Source organism: Macaca nemestrina, chromosome 10 (assembly GCF_043159975.1).
Source record: "Macaca nemestrina isolate mMacNem1 chromosome 10, mMacNem.hap1, whole genome shotgun sequence".
Taxonomy (NCBI): Eukaryota; Metazoa; Chordata; class Mammalia; order Primates; family Cercopithecidae; genus Macaca; species Macaca nemestrina.
Window position 1 is genome coordinate 25025876 of NC_092134.1, and position 16028 is coordinate 25041903.

A 16028-nucleotide genomic window follows, 5' to 3' on the forward strand; every position below is an offset into this window, starting at 1 on the left:
CTTCCTCACTCCCTCACCAGTTTTTCCTGAAATGCTTCCTTAATAAACCACTTTTGCCAGAATCGTCAGTTGAGAATTTGCTTCTAGGGAAAGAAGACATATCTGAAAACAATGCACATGGACACCTCCCTGGGTACTTCCTTGCAGGGAGGTGGGGCATTGCCTGGGTATTCACTCAGGAGCCATCACAGGGGGTTGGCAGGTACCTGCAGCATGGCATGAGGTGCCTGTGCTCCCACCTGGCCAACCTGGGAAGCGTGCAGCTTTCTAGTTCTTGCCACAGTCTAGAAGGTGTAGAATGTCATCTGGTTGTGGTTTTCATGTGCATTTCTTTGATCTTCAATTTGTCATATGCCTGGGTTTGGGGATTTCCCTCCTGTCAATTGCCTGTTCCTATCGTTTGCCCATTGTCCTGTTAGGGTCGCTGTTTTTTGGATTTGCAGGAAGGGGCCCCTTGAGTATGCTAGATAGCAATCCTTTTTGGGTTTGGAGATTGTAAATATCTTCCTACATTGGAGGCAGGAAGTGTGTGTGTGTGTGTGCATTTGAAGTGTGTGTGTCTGTGTGAGCACGCATGCCTGTGTATGTGTGTGTAGCCCATTATAAGGGTGGGATCTGGGCCCCCGCGTGGGCTAAGCTTCAGGGCAGAGAGGTGGAGTTCGGATTCGCAAACACAAGATGAGCAATCGAGTGGAGCCACAAATAGTAACACTAACAACAACAACAACAGCAACAACATGGGCATTAAGCTGTATATGTTTCCAAAACCTCAGTCTCCTCATCTGTAAAATGGGGAAGAATACTGTCCCCTTTGCAAGGTTGTTTGGGAACATTCTGTGACAACATTTCTAATGGGCTTGGCTCCTGCCACATAGTAGGTGTTTAATAAATTATGATGCCAGCAATAGTAAAGCATGTGCTTATTATGTGCCTACTATGTGCCAGGCACTGAGCTGGGGGCTGGTGGAGGATGAGCACATGTTACATAGTAGGGCTTTTTTGTGTGGGTGGCCTGGGTGGCATTGTCAGGTAAGACATGGTCTGCAGCAGAGGGAGAGGCCTGGGGAACTGGACAGAGTGAGAGTCAGAACCAGGTGCTGATAGAAAACTTGGGTGGACATGGATGGGCGCGGTGGCTTATGCCTGTAATCCCAGCACTTTGGGAGCCCAAAGTGGGCGGATCTACGAGTTCAGGAGATCGAGACCATCCTGGCTAACATGGTGAAACTCCATCTCTAGTAAAAATACAAAAATTTAGCTGGGTGTGGTGGTTTGCACCTGTAGTCCCAGCTACTTGGGAGGCTGAGGCAGGAGAATCACTTGAACCCCAGAGGTTGCAGTGAGCCGAGGTTGCGCCATTGCATTCCAGCCTGGGTGACAGAGTGAGACTTCGTCTCAAAAAAAAAAAAAAGACTTGGGTGGACGCTGATTGTGGTCAGAGCCACCGCTGATAACAAAAATAACAACATTGACTTTCTGCTCTACGGTGCAACGTGCTTCACGGGGCTTATTTCACCCCCCTGAGCCTCTGTGTCCCTCCCTGTCTGAAAATGCATACAATTGTGTCCTAACCCTGTAGGGTGGTCATGAGGCTTGGGTGAGATGGGATAAACTCCTTGGCTCATTGTCCAGCACAAAGGAAGTACTTTATTAATGATTAATGTTGAACTTCCTTATGCTAGGCAGTGCTGCAAATGCTTCACCAATACCACTTCTTCAATTCTCACAATAGCCATAGGAGGTGGGTCCTTGGATTATCCCCATTGCACCAATATTGAAATGGAGGCTTTAGAGAGGGCTAAGTAATGTGCCTAGGGTCGCACAGCTCACAGGTCATGGAGCAAGAGTCCAGCCCTGATGGATGGGAAGCCGTATTCTGGGCCCTTAATCCCTTTGTTGTGTTGTTTTATGTTCTATGGCGTCAACAATGTCACTGTTATTATTTGTAATATCCAGACAGACCTAGTGAGATAGAAAAAAAAAGCATTCATTCATTCGTTCATTCATTCATCAAACAATATTCTGGGTAATGCACTAGAGTTACATAAGATATTACTATTGGGGAAATTAGGTGATAGGTACATGGAACTTCTCTGTACTACTTCTGCAATTGCTTGTGAGTCTGTAATTATTTCAAAATAGTTATAAAAGGAGTATGAACGAAGTGACCCCTATGTGATTTCCAAGCACTGACCCGCAAGGATAGGTTATAAAAGGCCATGTTCCCTGGCACACTTGCTCCTGGAGCTCAGGGCTGCCAGGCAACAAGCCCACTCCCCTGAAGCTGCCATGCTGTGAGTAAGCTCAAGCCACATGGCGCCCTGGTCCGTAGTGTCAGAGAAACAAAACGAAACCGAACAAAGCCCAGTATCCAGAGGAACTGTCTGGTGCCTGGATTCTGCTCCAGTCTGAGGAAATGGAGCTGAATAAGACCCAGGTCTTGTCCTCAGATAACTTGTTATCTAATCAGATGCATAAGCCAGCAATAATCACATAAATGCCATGTGCCCCACCTGGGTGAGCAGGACCCTGTAGGAGCCAGAATGGGGCGTGTATTTGTTTTCCAGCATGGTCATACCAAACAGTCACAAACTGAGTGGCTTAAAACAACAGGAATTTATTCTCTCATGGTTCTGGAGGCCAGAACTCTGAAATCAAGGGCCATGCTCCCTCTGAAGGCTCCAGGGGAGGATCCTTCCTCGCCTCTTCCAGCTTCTAGTGGCTCCAGATGTTCTTTGGCTTGGGGCAGCATCCCTCCCATCTCTGCCTCCGTCTCCACATGGCCTTCTGTTCTCTGTCCATGTGAAATCTTCCCTCTGCTTTTCCTCTTGTACGGTGACTGTCATTTGGGGCCCACTGTAACCCCAAATGACCTCTTCATGAGATCCTTACCTTAATCTCAGCTGCAAAGACCCTTTTCCCAAACAAAGTCGCACTGACAACTTCTAGTGGATGCACCATTTTGCAGGGGTGGGGAGTGCAGAGTGCATCCTTCCACTTACTACAGGAGGGAGAGGGGATGCTTCCTAGAGAGGATTCCTGAACCTGGTTGCTAGGGATGAGGCTGAGCTTAGAGAAGGAATTTAAAAGCGAGTGGAAACTCCTACACTGAAAAAAAAAAGGTGATTTTGATTTTTAGAGACTGCCACCTAGTAAATGTGTTGGTCAAGAAAAATTTCAGTTGTTCCAGTTCATGCCTCTCCCACAAAGCACAGCTCTCAGACCTCTGGGGCCTTGACCTTCCCGGGTCTTTCTCTGACATTCTTGGCAAGACTGATGAGCTGGGAGGAGCACCTGGTGCAGGCATATGCAGGGCATCCCAGATCTGAAAGTGTTCTCGAGATCGTCTGCTGCCCAGTCCTGACTCCAAAAACAAATTCCTGTCACCTTAGCTCATTCTAGTCCCGCACAGCAGGTGGGGTGGGTATTGTTATCATCCCCATTTTGCAGATTGCACATCTGAGGCCCTGAGAGGAGAAGCAACTTGCTCAGGTGACACAGCAAGTCTCCTGCCGCCCACACGTGGGCCTTGTGCTGCCACCTTCTCCCTGGCATTCCCTTCTGGATCCCTCCTGGGACTGTCCCAGGGAATGGACCAGTACGACTGGCTTAGGGAGTCCTAACTCAGGAGGCTAAGGGCGGGGTGGCTTTTGCCCTGGGGCCAAATCCAGTATGAGTTCAGGGTCTCAGACAGAATCTTGGTGCTGGGCCTGGAGAATGGGCTTCCCCTGGGTTCTCTGGGCAGCTGAGGGTGGAAAGGGAGGCAGACTAACTGCTGTCAGGCCAGCCTGCCTGCCTGGGCTGTGATGAATGATGTGGTCTCTGGGGAGTAACCCCCGTGTGTGTGTGTGTGTGTGTGTGTGTGTGTGTGTGTGTGTGTGCACCCCAGACCTCAGCTAGATTATCCTGAAAACTGGGAGGGTGAATTCCCTGAGGGGCTAGGAAAAGTGGAGCAAGAAGGAGGGTGTCCCTGTAGGGTGGAGCTGGAGGGCCTGGTGCATCAGGAAAGGTGTGAACAGACATCGGTAAATGTGTTCTCCTTTCCAGTAAGCAGTGTGGTGAAGAGCAAGGCTCGTAGTCAGAGTGAACCCAGATGTGGGTCTGTCACTGGCTGAAGTCTGTGACACTAGCATCACTTCCTCCCTTTACAATGGGAGTGATAGCAGTACCACTCCTGGAGGTTGTTGGAGATGCATGAGCTGATGCAGTGCAAGTGCTCGATACAGTGTTTGGGCTCTTATGTACACCCAGTCAATTATTACTTATTACAAGGAAGTAAAACCAATATAAAGTATAATGGGATGTAGACATAAGGACCAACCAAAACCAGTGCAGAAACCTGCAGCCTAGAGGTTTCTGTGCCTTTGGCCAACAAACATGACTCTGAGCTTCCTTGTGGTCACATTGAAAAGGGAAATGTGATCAGCTGTAGACCATGGATGATCAAGAGCGAGAAAGCAACCCAGTTCCTCAAGAGAAGCAACACTGTTCCTTACCCTGAATCCTCCGGAGTATTTCTCATATTTCTCACTGGGCAGAGAGCTTCATAAAGGGTACCCCAAGGGAGTCAGTGAGCAACATCATTGACTAGGAATTACACAGCACTGCAGGTGTGATTTCATGTGGTAACTGACTGCAGAGGCCTTGAGGAGGAGATGAAGGGAAATCTGTGAAGGTGGCTCAGAGAAGGCAGCTCTGTGGCAGGATCAGGAGTGTGACAAAGGTTTGGGCTATCAGGATTGAAGGTTGAGGGTTACAGAGGTCAGAGTGGTTGGGATGAGAGCTGATAATCCCTCAGGGAAACAGGAGGAGCCTAAGAGCCTTTTCACTTGGGATCCTTGGAAGTCAGATTCTGGAGTCAGAGCTCCCTGCTGTGTGGCCCCAGGCAAGTGTATTCACCTCTCTGAACCTCAGTTTTCTTATCTGCAAATAGGAGTTATTTTTACAGGGCTATTATGGAGTCTTGCAAAGCACATACAGTGAGAGAGCAAGCATATGTTAACTGTATGTATGTACATATTATGTACACTGGACCCTTGAACAAGTCAGGGGCTAGGGGAGCCAACTCACTTTACAGTCAATAATCCACATATAATTTTTGACTCTCCCAAAACTTAACTACTGATAACCTCCTGTTAACCAGAAGTATTGTTACTAACATACACAACCAATTGACACATATTTTTATGTCATATGTATTACATACCATACTCATACCATCAAGTAAGCTAGAGAAAAAGAAAATGTGATTAAGAAAATCATGAGGAAGAGAGAATATATTTATTATTTATTGAGTGGAAGTGGGTCACCACAAAGGTCTTCATCCTCATTGTGTTCACATTGAGTAGGCTGAGGAACAGGAAGAGGAGAGATTGGTTTTGCTGTCTCAGGGGTGGCAGAGGCAGAAGAAAATTCACAGATAAGTGGATCCATGCAGTTCAAACCTGTTTTGTTCAAGGGTCAGCGGTATATATAGTGACACATACTTTTTTCATAAGCTTCCTGGTTGTGAAGAATTTAAGGAATTTGGGTAACTAGTATTTGACAGCTCTTTACAATTCACAATTGGCAAAGGCTTCATTGTCTTCACACGATTCTCCCAACAGCATGAGGGAGGTGTTCTTACCCCCACTTGAGACATTAGAGTTTAGAGAAGCAAAATCTTTACCTGTGTCCCTCTTTTTTTTTTTTTTGAGACAGTCTCAGTCTCACTCTGTCGCCCAGGCTGGAGTGCAATGGTGTGATCTTGGCTCACCACAACCTCCACTCCTGTGTTCAAGCAATTCACTTGCCTCAGCCTCCTGAATAGCTGGGATTACAGGAACATGTCACCATGCCCGGCTAATTTTTGTGTTTTTAGTAGAGACGAGGTTTCACCATGTTGCCCAGGCTGGTCTCAAACTCCTGGCCTCAAGTGATCCTCCCGCCTGAGCCACCCAAAGTGCTGGGATTACAGGCATGAGCCACCGTGCCCGGCCTCTATGTCCCTTTCTGACCTGCCCTTGATCCCACAACTGGAGAGACAAGTGGGCAGGAACTCACTGGTCCTCTGGCTTCCTAGCCTCGTCCCAGCATCCCAGGCAAAGACCATTTTAGAAGGGAGTTAAAAGTGGAAGCCTGAGAAATAATAACAATGACAATAACAACGATATAGTGCTTACCCCATAAGGGGACCTGTTCCAAGCACTTAATCCTCACAACCATCTTCTTATGAGATAGGAGCTATTATTATCAAGCCCATTTTATAGATAAGACAACTGAGCTGCAAAGAAGGTAACTGACTTGTCCAAGGTCACAGGGGAGTTCCTACAGATCCAGGATGTGGATGCAGGCAGTCTGACTGGGCCCCAGAGTCTGCTATTCCGCTTGGTTTGGGAGGAGAAATGTGCTCAGGACAGGAGGGATGTGTGTTAGGACAGAGCAGAGGCTCAAAGCAAACCCGTGACTTGTGCCTTCCTTACACTTCCAGAGACAGAGGGGGGTCTTCGGGTGGAGGGGAGTGCACCAACAGGGGACACGAATCCACTCAATTCCTGGAAGGATGAGGAGTCAGGGGTGGAAGGACAGACATGCCCGGAGGATGTCAGCGCCATTCTGTGCCAGCCCAGCCTGGCCCCAGGTCTAAGATGAAAAAACATGGCCTCTGACCCCAAGCTGCTCCCAGCCCAGCCAGAGAGCCCGACATGATGTCATCTGCTTCAGGCTGTATCTCTGCAGATGCTGTGCAAAGCACTCAGTCCTGAGTCTCAGACCCTCCTCGACCTCCTCTCGGGACTCACACACCCAGCCCACTGTCAGTGAGGGAGGGGAAGGTCAGAGACGGGGAGATGCCTGGCATGCCCTTCCTCCTTTCTGTGCCTTCCACCTTCTTAACTCATACTTGTCCTTAAAACTCAGCTCAGATGCCATTGGCCCCAGGAAGCTTCAGACTCCCAGGCTGGGTAACAGCCCCTCCTCTGGGCTTCTGGGGGGGCATTCTAGTCTTGCCCCAGCCTCAACACTGTCTCTTTGCTTGTACCTGTGAGCTCCTTTTGGGAAGGGACCCTAGTAAGGCCATGTCCTCATCCCTGGTGCCTGCACAGTCTGGCACAGGGAATGTCAACTTCGTCATTTCTTCCAAAAGGAAGGTTGGTGATGGTCATCAATTTGAGCAGATCATGGTCTCAGGGGCAGTGTGGAGTGATGGTTAAGAGCCCAGACTTTGCAGATGTGGTTCATATCCCAGCTCTTCCAGCCCCTGCCTGCATGCTTGGGCATGGGTCCTGATCTCTCTGAGCCCTGCTGTAGCCCCTCATGGGGTTAAAGTGAGACCATCTGGACTGAGGGCTCAGCATGGTCCCTGGCATACACAAGAGCTCAATATGCGTTCCCCACTACGGTCATACACACCCGTCAGGTTTCCTCCAGTCATGGGAGGCCAGCTCCAGTGTCCCCATCTTCTCTCTGCACTCCAGTGCCACAGGAAACCCTTGGGGACCCCGTGGTGGGCACTACTGAAATATTGTCCCAGCATAGAGTGGGATGACACCCAAGCTTTGATTGTGAGCCCTTTGAGTGCAAAGCCCTCAATGGAATTTTCCAAGTGGCTTTTATTTAATAAAAGTAAAAGATGACTTTTATGTAATAAAATATAACCTTAAGCCCGGAAGGATCAGTAATGAATTTGTGTGCAGGAAGGGTGGAGTTATTTATAATGAAGCATCGATTGGCAGTCTCGCCAAGCTGAAATATCTGGTTTGGAGCCCATTTGACAAGATGGGGAGATCTTGAGCGGCAGAAAAAAGTGCATGGGCTCTGGGGTATCAGAGCCCTGATTTTAAATCCTTCTCATCAGTTGTGCACCTCTAGGCAATAATGCAGTCACTAGTATTTATTGAGGGCTTACTATGTGCCAATACCAAGCTAAACGCTCCACATTCCTGATGCTTCTAGTTCTTATATCCACTCTGTGAAGTGAGAATTCCCATTTACTGACAAGAAAACTGAGATTCAGGGAAGAGAAATCACTTGCGCAAAGCCACACAGCTCGTAAGGGTCTGGGGTTAGGTATGAACCCTGCATGCAATCCCTGCCTCTAAGATCTTGCAAACTTGCAAACTCCTCAGAATATGTTTGTTCTTCTGTAGATTGGAAAAATACTCAGCAAGATTGTTATGGGGCTTGCTTGAAGTGCCACTTAAGTTGTCTGTGCAGCGGAGGCTTGGTGGATATATTTGTGTCTGTCTTCACACCAGACTGCTGTGGCCTCAGAGCCTGCATCTCATTCATGGTTCCCATCGGGCCCAGAGAAAGTCCAGCAAGAATGATGCTTCTTTCTCTGAGCCTCAGTCTCCCTAATTCTTAACACAAAAGTCATAACACCTGCCTGGAAAAGTCCCCAGGAAGACTAAATAACAAGAAGGAATAAAAGTTCTTGGCACATAGGAGGTACTCTGTGCGGATCTTCTCTTTTCTCTGTGCTCACACTGCCTGAAACAGTATTTTTTGGGTCCTGCCCTGGTAGTGGATTTGGGTCCCAACCTGGTAGTGGATTGAGCCATCCATGCTCTTCCTCTGTGTCTTCCTTTACTCATGCCTGACTCCGGCTGTCAGCTAGGGATGTGCTGGGGGAGGGGAGTGGTTAGAATGAAGGGTCCAGCACTTGACCTGGGTAGTCAGTTGACCTAGGTTCAAGGGGCTCCATCCCTTTCTCGCTGCATAACCTTGGCTGAGTAACAGCCTTTCTGAACTTCTGCTTCCTTCTCTGTAAAATGGGAATAAGAATAAACAGATCTTATTTCTGGCTGGGTCCACTCAACCCTCTGGTTCTTAGACCCGGATCCAATTGCTGCTTTTTTTGTGTTTTCTTCCCTGCAGGTGTTTCTAGCTGTGTACTGGGACTGATTGGCTGATGACTCACATTGGAGAGCTGTAGACAACACAACAGTGAATGGTGAGGAAACCTTGTGGTCTGAACTCCAAAGGGGACCAGTGATCACTGACAGGTTGGGTGCACAGAGGGATCACAACGAGGCTGTCCACTCGGTTTTAGAAGCATGTTGGAATCAAGTTCACAGCACCACGTACCTCTTCTTCATTGCACTTAGCATTATTGCAATGTTTCCATTATTTGAGGGACTTTTTGGTGAAAAATTGTCTCCCCCACTAAGCTCTAGAGGAAGAGAGGGCCCCAGGCAGGCAGAAAACATGGTTGTCAAAAGGATAGACTCTGAAGCTTGGATTCAAGTCACAGGTCTGCCTTTTCCTAGCTGTAGGACTTCAGGCAAGTGACATAAGCTCTCTGTGCCTCAGTTTCCTCACTTGTAAGATGAGGCTCATAACCTACTTACCTCACTGAGTTGTTGTGAAGATTAAGAGAGTATAGGATGCAATGCCCTTAGAATAGTGCCTGGCATGTAGGAGGTACCGGAGAGGCATTTGTTCAACAAATAAAATAGCAAAGAAGGAAATGGTTAAATCACAAAACTGGACTTGCTCAGAGTCAGGGAGAACATTGTTGTTCTTGCTGGTGTTGGTCAACCTCTTAAAGCCAGCTCTAGGGTTCCTCTAATGGTCCCTGTCTTCTCTTGCAGAGAATGGAGGATGAAGATTACAACACTTCCATCAGTTATGGTGATGAATACCCTGATTATTTAGACTCCATTGTGGTTTTGGAGGAGTTATCCCCCTTGGAAGCCAGGGTGACCAGGATCTTCCTGGTGGTGGTCTACAGCATTGTCTGCTTCCTCGGGATTCTGGGCAATGGTCTGGTGATCATCATTGCCACCTTCAAGATGAAGAAGACAGTGAACACAGTCTGGTTCCTCAACCTGGCAGTGGCAGATTTCCTGTTCAATGTCTTCCTCCCAATCCATATCACCTATGCTGCCATGGACTACCACTGGGTGTTTGGGACTGCCATGTGCAAGATCAGCAACTTCCTTCTTATCCACAACATGTTCACCAGTGTCTTCCTGCTGACTGTCATCAGCTTCGACCGCTGCATCTCTGTGCTCCTCCCTGTCTGGTCCCAGAATCACCGCAGCGTTCGCCTGGCTTACATGGCTTGCATGGTCATCTGGGTCCTGGCTTTCTTCTTGAGTTCCCCATCTCTCGTCTTCCGGGACACAGCCAACCTGCATGGGAAAATATCCTGCTTCAACAACTTCAGCCTGTCCACACCTGGGTCTTCCTCGTGGCCCGCTCACTCCCAAATGGACCCTGTGGGGTATAGCCGGCACATGGTGGTGACTGTCACCCGCTTCCTCTGCGGCTTCCTGGTCCCAGTCCTTATCATCACAGCTTGCTACCTCACCATCGTCTGCAAACTGCAGCGCAACCGCCTGGCCAAGACCAAGAAGCCCTTCAAGATTATCGTGACCATCATCATTACCTTCTTCTTCTGCTGGTGCCCCTACCACACACTCAACCTCCTAGAGCTCCACCACACTGCCATGCCTGGCTCCGTCTTCAGCCTGGGTTTGCCGCTGGCCACTGCCCTCGCCATTGCCAATAGCTGCATGAACCCCATTCTGTATGTTTTCATGGGTCAGGACTTCAAGAAGTTCAAGGTGGCCCTCTTCTCCCGCCTGGTCAATGCTCTAAGTGAAGACACAGGCCACTCTTCCTACCCCAGCCATAGAAGCTTTACCAAGATGTCATCAATGAATGAGAGGACTTCGATGAATGAGAGGGAGACCAGCATGCTTTGAGCCTCACCGGGGAACCCCTCAATGGGCCCTCTCAACCCAGGGACACCCAAGGATATGTCTTCTGAAGATCAAGGCAAGAACCTCTTTAGCATCCGCCAATTCCCACTGCATTTTGCATGGGGATGAACAGTGTTTTATGCTGGGACTCGAGGGCCTGGAACCCCTTTCTCTTAGTGGACAGAACATGCTGTGTTCCACACAGCCTTGGACTAGCAATTTATGCTTCTTGGGAGACCAGCCTTGACTGACTCAAAGCAAAAAAGGAAGAACTCTCAAAAGCACTGCCATGAACTGGGATTGGCATAGGGCAGTGGGATTAAGCTGCCTACTGTGCACACCCCAGAAATGACACTCTCCAAGGTCCATTCCTGGTGTGAGCAGTGGGGAGGTCAGAGCAAACCCGGTGTGATGCAGATCACACCTGGCCCTTGTATACCTATTATCAGTAGCTGGCCAGAAAACCCTACCTTCAAGTCACTGCCCTGTGTTAAAGTGTGTGGAAATGCATAGGTGACCTGGGAGAGGAAGGTGACATATCAGCCCATGAACTCCATAGGCCATGAATTTAGCTTTCGGATCAGCTAGGAAGACAGATAACCCGTTCTGAGAGGTCATGTGGGCTCTCTGCAAGGGCAAGACAAGTGAGGGATGCAATGAGGACTTGAGATTTGGCAAAGGAGTGAGAAAGGAGAAAAGAACCTTCAAAGGATGCAGGCATGGAGCAGCTCACCCTAGAACATCACAGGCTGATGGTGCTTTAGGCTGGAGCTATTTGGGGGGTCAGGGTGGTGCCAGCCCCTGATCTCGCCTTGCCCCTCTTACCTGGGGGTGGGGTTGTGGCAGGCATCTTCACCAGCTGCTCTCACCCCATCACAGGGATTTTTTCTGCCTTTCCTAATCCACTCAGCTCTGGCTGGAGGTGCTTAGAATAAAACACTGGTGGTGGGGCTTCTTATTCTGGTTAATTTCCTCAATGCCTTTGGAGACGGGTCCAAAATGCAGTTTGGGAAGCAACTCCGGAGAGTCCCCTGGGAAGAAGAGTATTTCCGAGGACTTAGTCACTTGAAACAGAGTCTGGAGCTGGACTCCTTGAACTGTGTTTCCGAGCTGCAGACACCAAATACCTCCTGGATACGGGTGCCTGGCATGGCTTTTCTCATCTAATACTGACACGTCCCTGTGAAACAGAGTGTCATTGCCCCATTTACAAATGACATAGCTGAGGCCCAGAGGGGGAAAGTAACTTGCCCAACATCACACAGCTAATCAGTGGCAGAGTTAAGATCTGAACCTGGCTCTGTCTGGCTCCAGAAACTGTTCTTCGAGTTGGAATTTATCTGTGGAGATTATTCTAGTATATTGATAACCTACATTTATTTAGCACTTTTCATATTATGCACTTTATGTATGTTTTCTCATTTAATCATTACAGCAGCCCTAAGTTAGGTACGGTTATAACTTCCCTTTTACATAGGAGGAATCTGAGGCTAAGAGAGGTTAAGTAACTTGCCCAAAGGTACCCAGCTAGTCTCTGCCAGAGCTGGGATTTGAACTTCAGTTTGCCTGACTCAAATGAAGCTGCAGAGTTGGGAAGGACCTAAAAAGTTTGGAGATTTTTACCATAAATATTGATTCTTCTGCAAATGAATATGAACATCTTAATGGCCTTTAAGAAACTTTGCAAATAGTTTTCAAAAATGATGCAACATGGCAGAGAAAATGCACTTGGCTTCCAGCTCCTTCAATGGCAATTAACAGCCTCCTACCATGGCTCCCACCTCCTGTGTCTCCGGAGAGCAAGGCAATGGGGAGGGAAGGCTGGCAGGAGGCAGTCTCTTGTGGGCCCGAGGCCCTTTGGCTCCTAAGTGTCCACATTCTGTTCTCTTCCAAGTCCCTTCATTGTTAAGTTGATTCTCCAACAAGATGCAACGAACAGATGCAATGTCTACCCCGCGCTGGGCGAGTTCCCGAGGCCGCAGGCTGTTTGGAATCACACTTCATTAAGAGACAAACTGTTCCTTTTCTTATTGTGCCTTAATGCCTATGACAAGGAAGCTCTGAATTGACCCCAAGCTGGAGTCTCTGAATGCTTTCAAGAGTTTGAACATAGACGGTTTGAGAGCAAAAAGGGAGCTTTAAATATTGCTCAGTGGCCCCCATTTCCCCCCTTTCCACATTTACTGAGGCACGAGATGGGACGGGCTCTGTCCCAGGTCACAGCAGCAGTCATCAGTGACTTGGGCCTCCTGGCTCCTAGGATGCTGCTTTTCCTGGGCTTCTGGCAGTTCAGGCCAGGCTGGGGGAGCCAGGAATTCATGTTGTCATTGGAAAAGCTGATAAACAGAAGCACAATTCATACCAGCTGTTTTCCTCCTTAGAGTCTGGCCTCCCTCTTTCTGGCTGCTCTGCTGGTCTTCCTGTTCTGACTTAGGTTCCTGTCAAGTACTTAAATGCAGCCTTAACGTCCCATACAGTCTTGTCCCCACAGCTTCACGTGAGCATCTCCATGGGTCATGCATATATCATCCCTGCAGTGTGCAAAGTGTGCTCACCTGCATTGCTGCACAGGCAACCAACACACTTAGTGCCCAGAGCCTTCTCTCTGGGCCCAGGACTCAGCCATGGGGCCTTACTTAGCCCTGCCTCCTGAGTGGGGTGGGTGGGCTGAGGGATTGTGAGGACAAGAGGTAGAGGGAAAAGAAAAGAAGACAGTGTTTGAGGTTAGGGGAGGGACAGAAGAGGGGACAGAAATGTACCGGAGCATGATGATGAAGGAAAGGGATCTGGCATTCATGAAGTACCTCTGATAGTTCAGGCACAAACATCGAAACCTCAAATTGGCCCTGGCAGATGGGGACGTCATAGCAAGGTGGGGGCGGGGGTGCAGAAAGTGAGTTTCTGTTTCAAGGGCAGATTTCAGTAGTTCAGAGTTGCACAGTTAGTGAGGTATGGAGCTGGGCTTTGAATCAGGTCAGCTGCCTGCATGCCCAACTTCTTCAGCCCTTGAAAGGAGAGGTTGGGGGGAAGAAGAAGGAAGAGGAGGAGGAGGAAGAAAGAAAGAGAGAAGAGGAGAGGAATGGAAGTCAAAAGAGAGGGAGGAATTGGATTTCAGAACCATCTCCAGCTGACCCTTGAGCCAGCAAGGACAGGGAGCAGGGAAGAGCAAGAACACGAAGGGCCTGAGGCACCAGGATGCCTTTGCCAGCCTTAGATAATTCCCAGGTCACACAGAGCCCTGCAGGTTCTTGGGGTCCCCCTCCAGAAAAGAGGCACAGATATTCTGGCAGCGAGGTTCAGAAGGGGTGAGGAAAGTGGGCACTGACAAAGGGAAGGGATTGGCTCAAATTGGAACCCCGAGTCAGCTCTGGTGGGATTGGGAGCCTGGATGGGTGGGAGAAGATAGAATCCAATCGTGAGACCCGTAAGGGACCTTCAAACTCATCTTGCCCAGATATCTCCCATTTCACAGATGAGGGAACTGAGGTTTTGAGAGCTTCCCTTGAGGACTCTGCAAAACGAGGTGGTGTTTGGTTTGGATGGAAGTGGTTGGTGATTCCTCAACTCCTGCCCTGCCACGATCTCTTGTTCCTCCTTAACATGTTATGCTCTTGCTGGGGCTGGGATGCCCCAGGCCCATGGTTACCAAATCCTGGGTTTGGAAAATTGCTGCTGGGTTTGGTATCTAGGACCACAGAGGAATCTACTATTTCTACTGTGAAATAATTCAGCATGGGGTCTGCTTACTTCCTCCCTTTGAGGACACAGTTTCTCTCGAATAAAGAGACTGAAGCGAGAGTGTGTGACTCAGTTCTGGAGGGTCCTGCCTTCACTTCCCTATTGCCTTCCCCACTTACTTCACAGAGCAGCAGCTGAGGCTCAGAGAGGTGACGCGGCCAGTGCAAAGTCACAGAGCTATGTTGTGGGCAGCAGGAGAAGCCCTGAAGTCCCCCACCTGCCATTCCCAAACCTTTGAGCTCCAAGAAATTTGCATTTCGAAAAAAGTTATTTTCACTTATTTTACTTTTCTAGCAACTGAGGATGTGAAAGTGGTAGTTACTCACCCAAGATAATATAGCAAACCATAGCAGATAAGGGACACAAACCAGGCCTCCTCATGGCCAGGTCTAGACTCTTTGGCACTGCATCAAGTGACCCAAGGACAGATGCTCCTGTGATACATTCATCCATTCATCTTTTCACCAACCCATTCACCCTAACATCCACCCACCTGTCCACCCACCCATTCACTCCATTCACCTATCCACCCATTCATCTACCCATCCACCCATTCACCCCAAGATCCACCAACCCATCCACTCACCCATTCATCCCAATATCCACTCACACATCTACCATCCATTCACTTTAATATCCACCACCCATCCACCCACCCATTCATCCCAATATCCACTCACACATCTACCATCCATTCACTTTAATATCTGCCACACATCCACCCACCCATTCACCCACTCATTCACCCCAATATCCACTCACACATCCACCCACCCATTATCCCAAGATCAGCTCACCCATCCACCCCAACGTCCACTCATCCACCCACTTACCCACTGACTCCGACATCCACTCACCCAGCCATTCATCTCAACATCCACCTAGCCATCCATCCACTCACCCATTCACTTACATAACCATCTATCCACCCATTCATCCATTCCATTAAAATACATTTAACACCTCCTTTTTGCCTAATTCTGTGGTAGGCACTGAATATAGACAGATGATCAAGACATACACAGTTCCTGTCCTCCTGAGCTCATTCATTGACTTATGGAACAGACAGCCAATGATCAAAGTTATACACTTCCCCCAATGGAAAACAACCCCAGTAAATGTTACACGCACACACACACACACGCGCACACACACACACATTAGAGAGAGAGAGTCTCACTCTGTTGCCCAGGCTGGAGTGCTATGGCACGATCGCAGCTCACTTTAGCCTTGACCTCAGATCTGCATGCTGGAACAATGCCCCTAGCTGCTCTGGTGAGGACAGGTTGGAGAGGGGCAGCGGGGGAAGCCTGGAGGCTGCTGAAGCCTCAGATGAGCCATGGTGGAATCTGGACTGAGTAACCAGAGGTGATGGTGGAGAGAAACGGACTATTGGAAAGATATTTAAAAGCTACCCAAGTTTTCTCAGGGGAGTGGTTAGTGGGAAACCAACCCAGGGCCCATTTCTGCTGCACAGAGGCCTCTGCGCATTGCTTTATTGTCAGAAATTAATTGTAAATATTATTCAAATGTACCTCCCAATGCACAATTACATTTCTCAGGGGAGCCCTCTGAGCACATAATAAAGCCCTATAAATAATA

General features: G+C 48.8%; 1 protein-coding gene across 6 annotated transcripts in view; it reads left to right on the forward strand.

Moving 5' to 3' along the window:
* The window catches only part of LOC105468311 (chemerin chemokine-like receptor 1), a 53938-nt gene extending 39452 nt beyond the window's left edge, over positions 1–14486 (forward strand). For all 6 annotated transcript variants that reach the window (XM_011718391.3, XM_011718388.3, XM_011718387.3 and 3 more), the window contains 2 exons: positions 8857–8932; positions 9573–14486. In XM_011718391.3, the coding sequence (XP_011716693.2) occupies positions 8930–8932; positions 9573–10691 (1122 nt within the window). In that variant the 5' untranslated portion in view covers positions 8857–8929 and the 3' untranslated portion in view covers positions 10692–14486. The remainder of the gene's footprint in view (positions 1–8856; positions 8933–9572) is intronic.
* The last annotated feature ends 1542 nt before the right edge of the window (positions 14487–16028 follow it).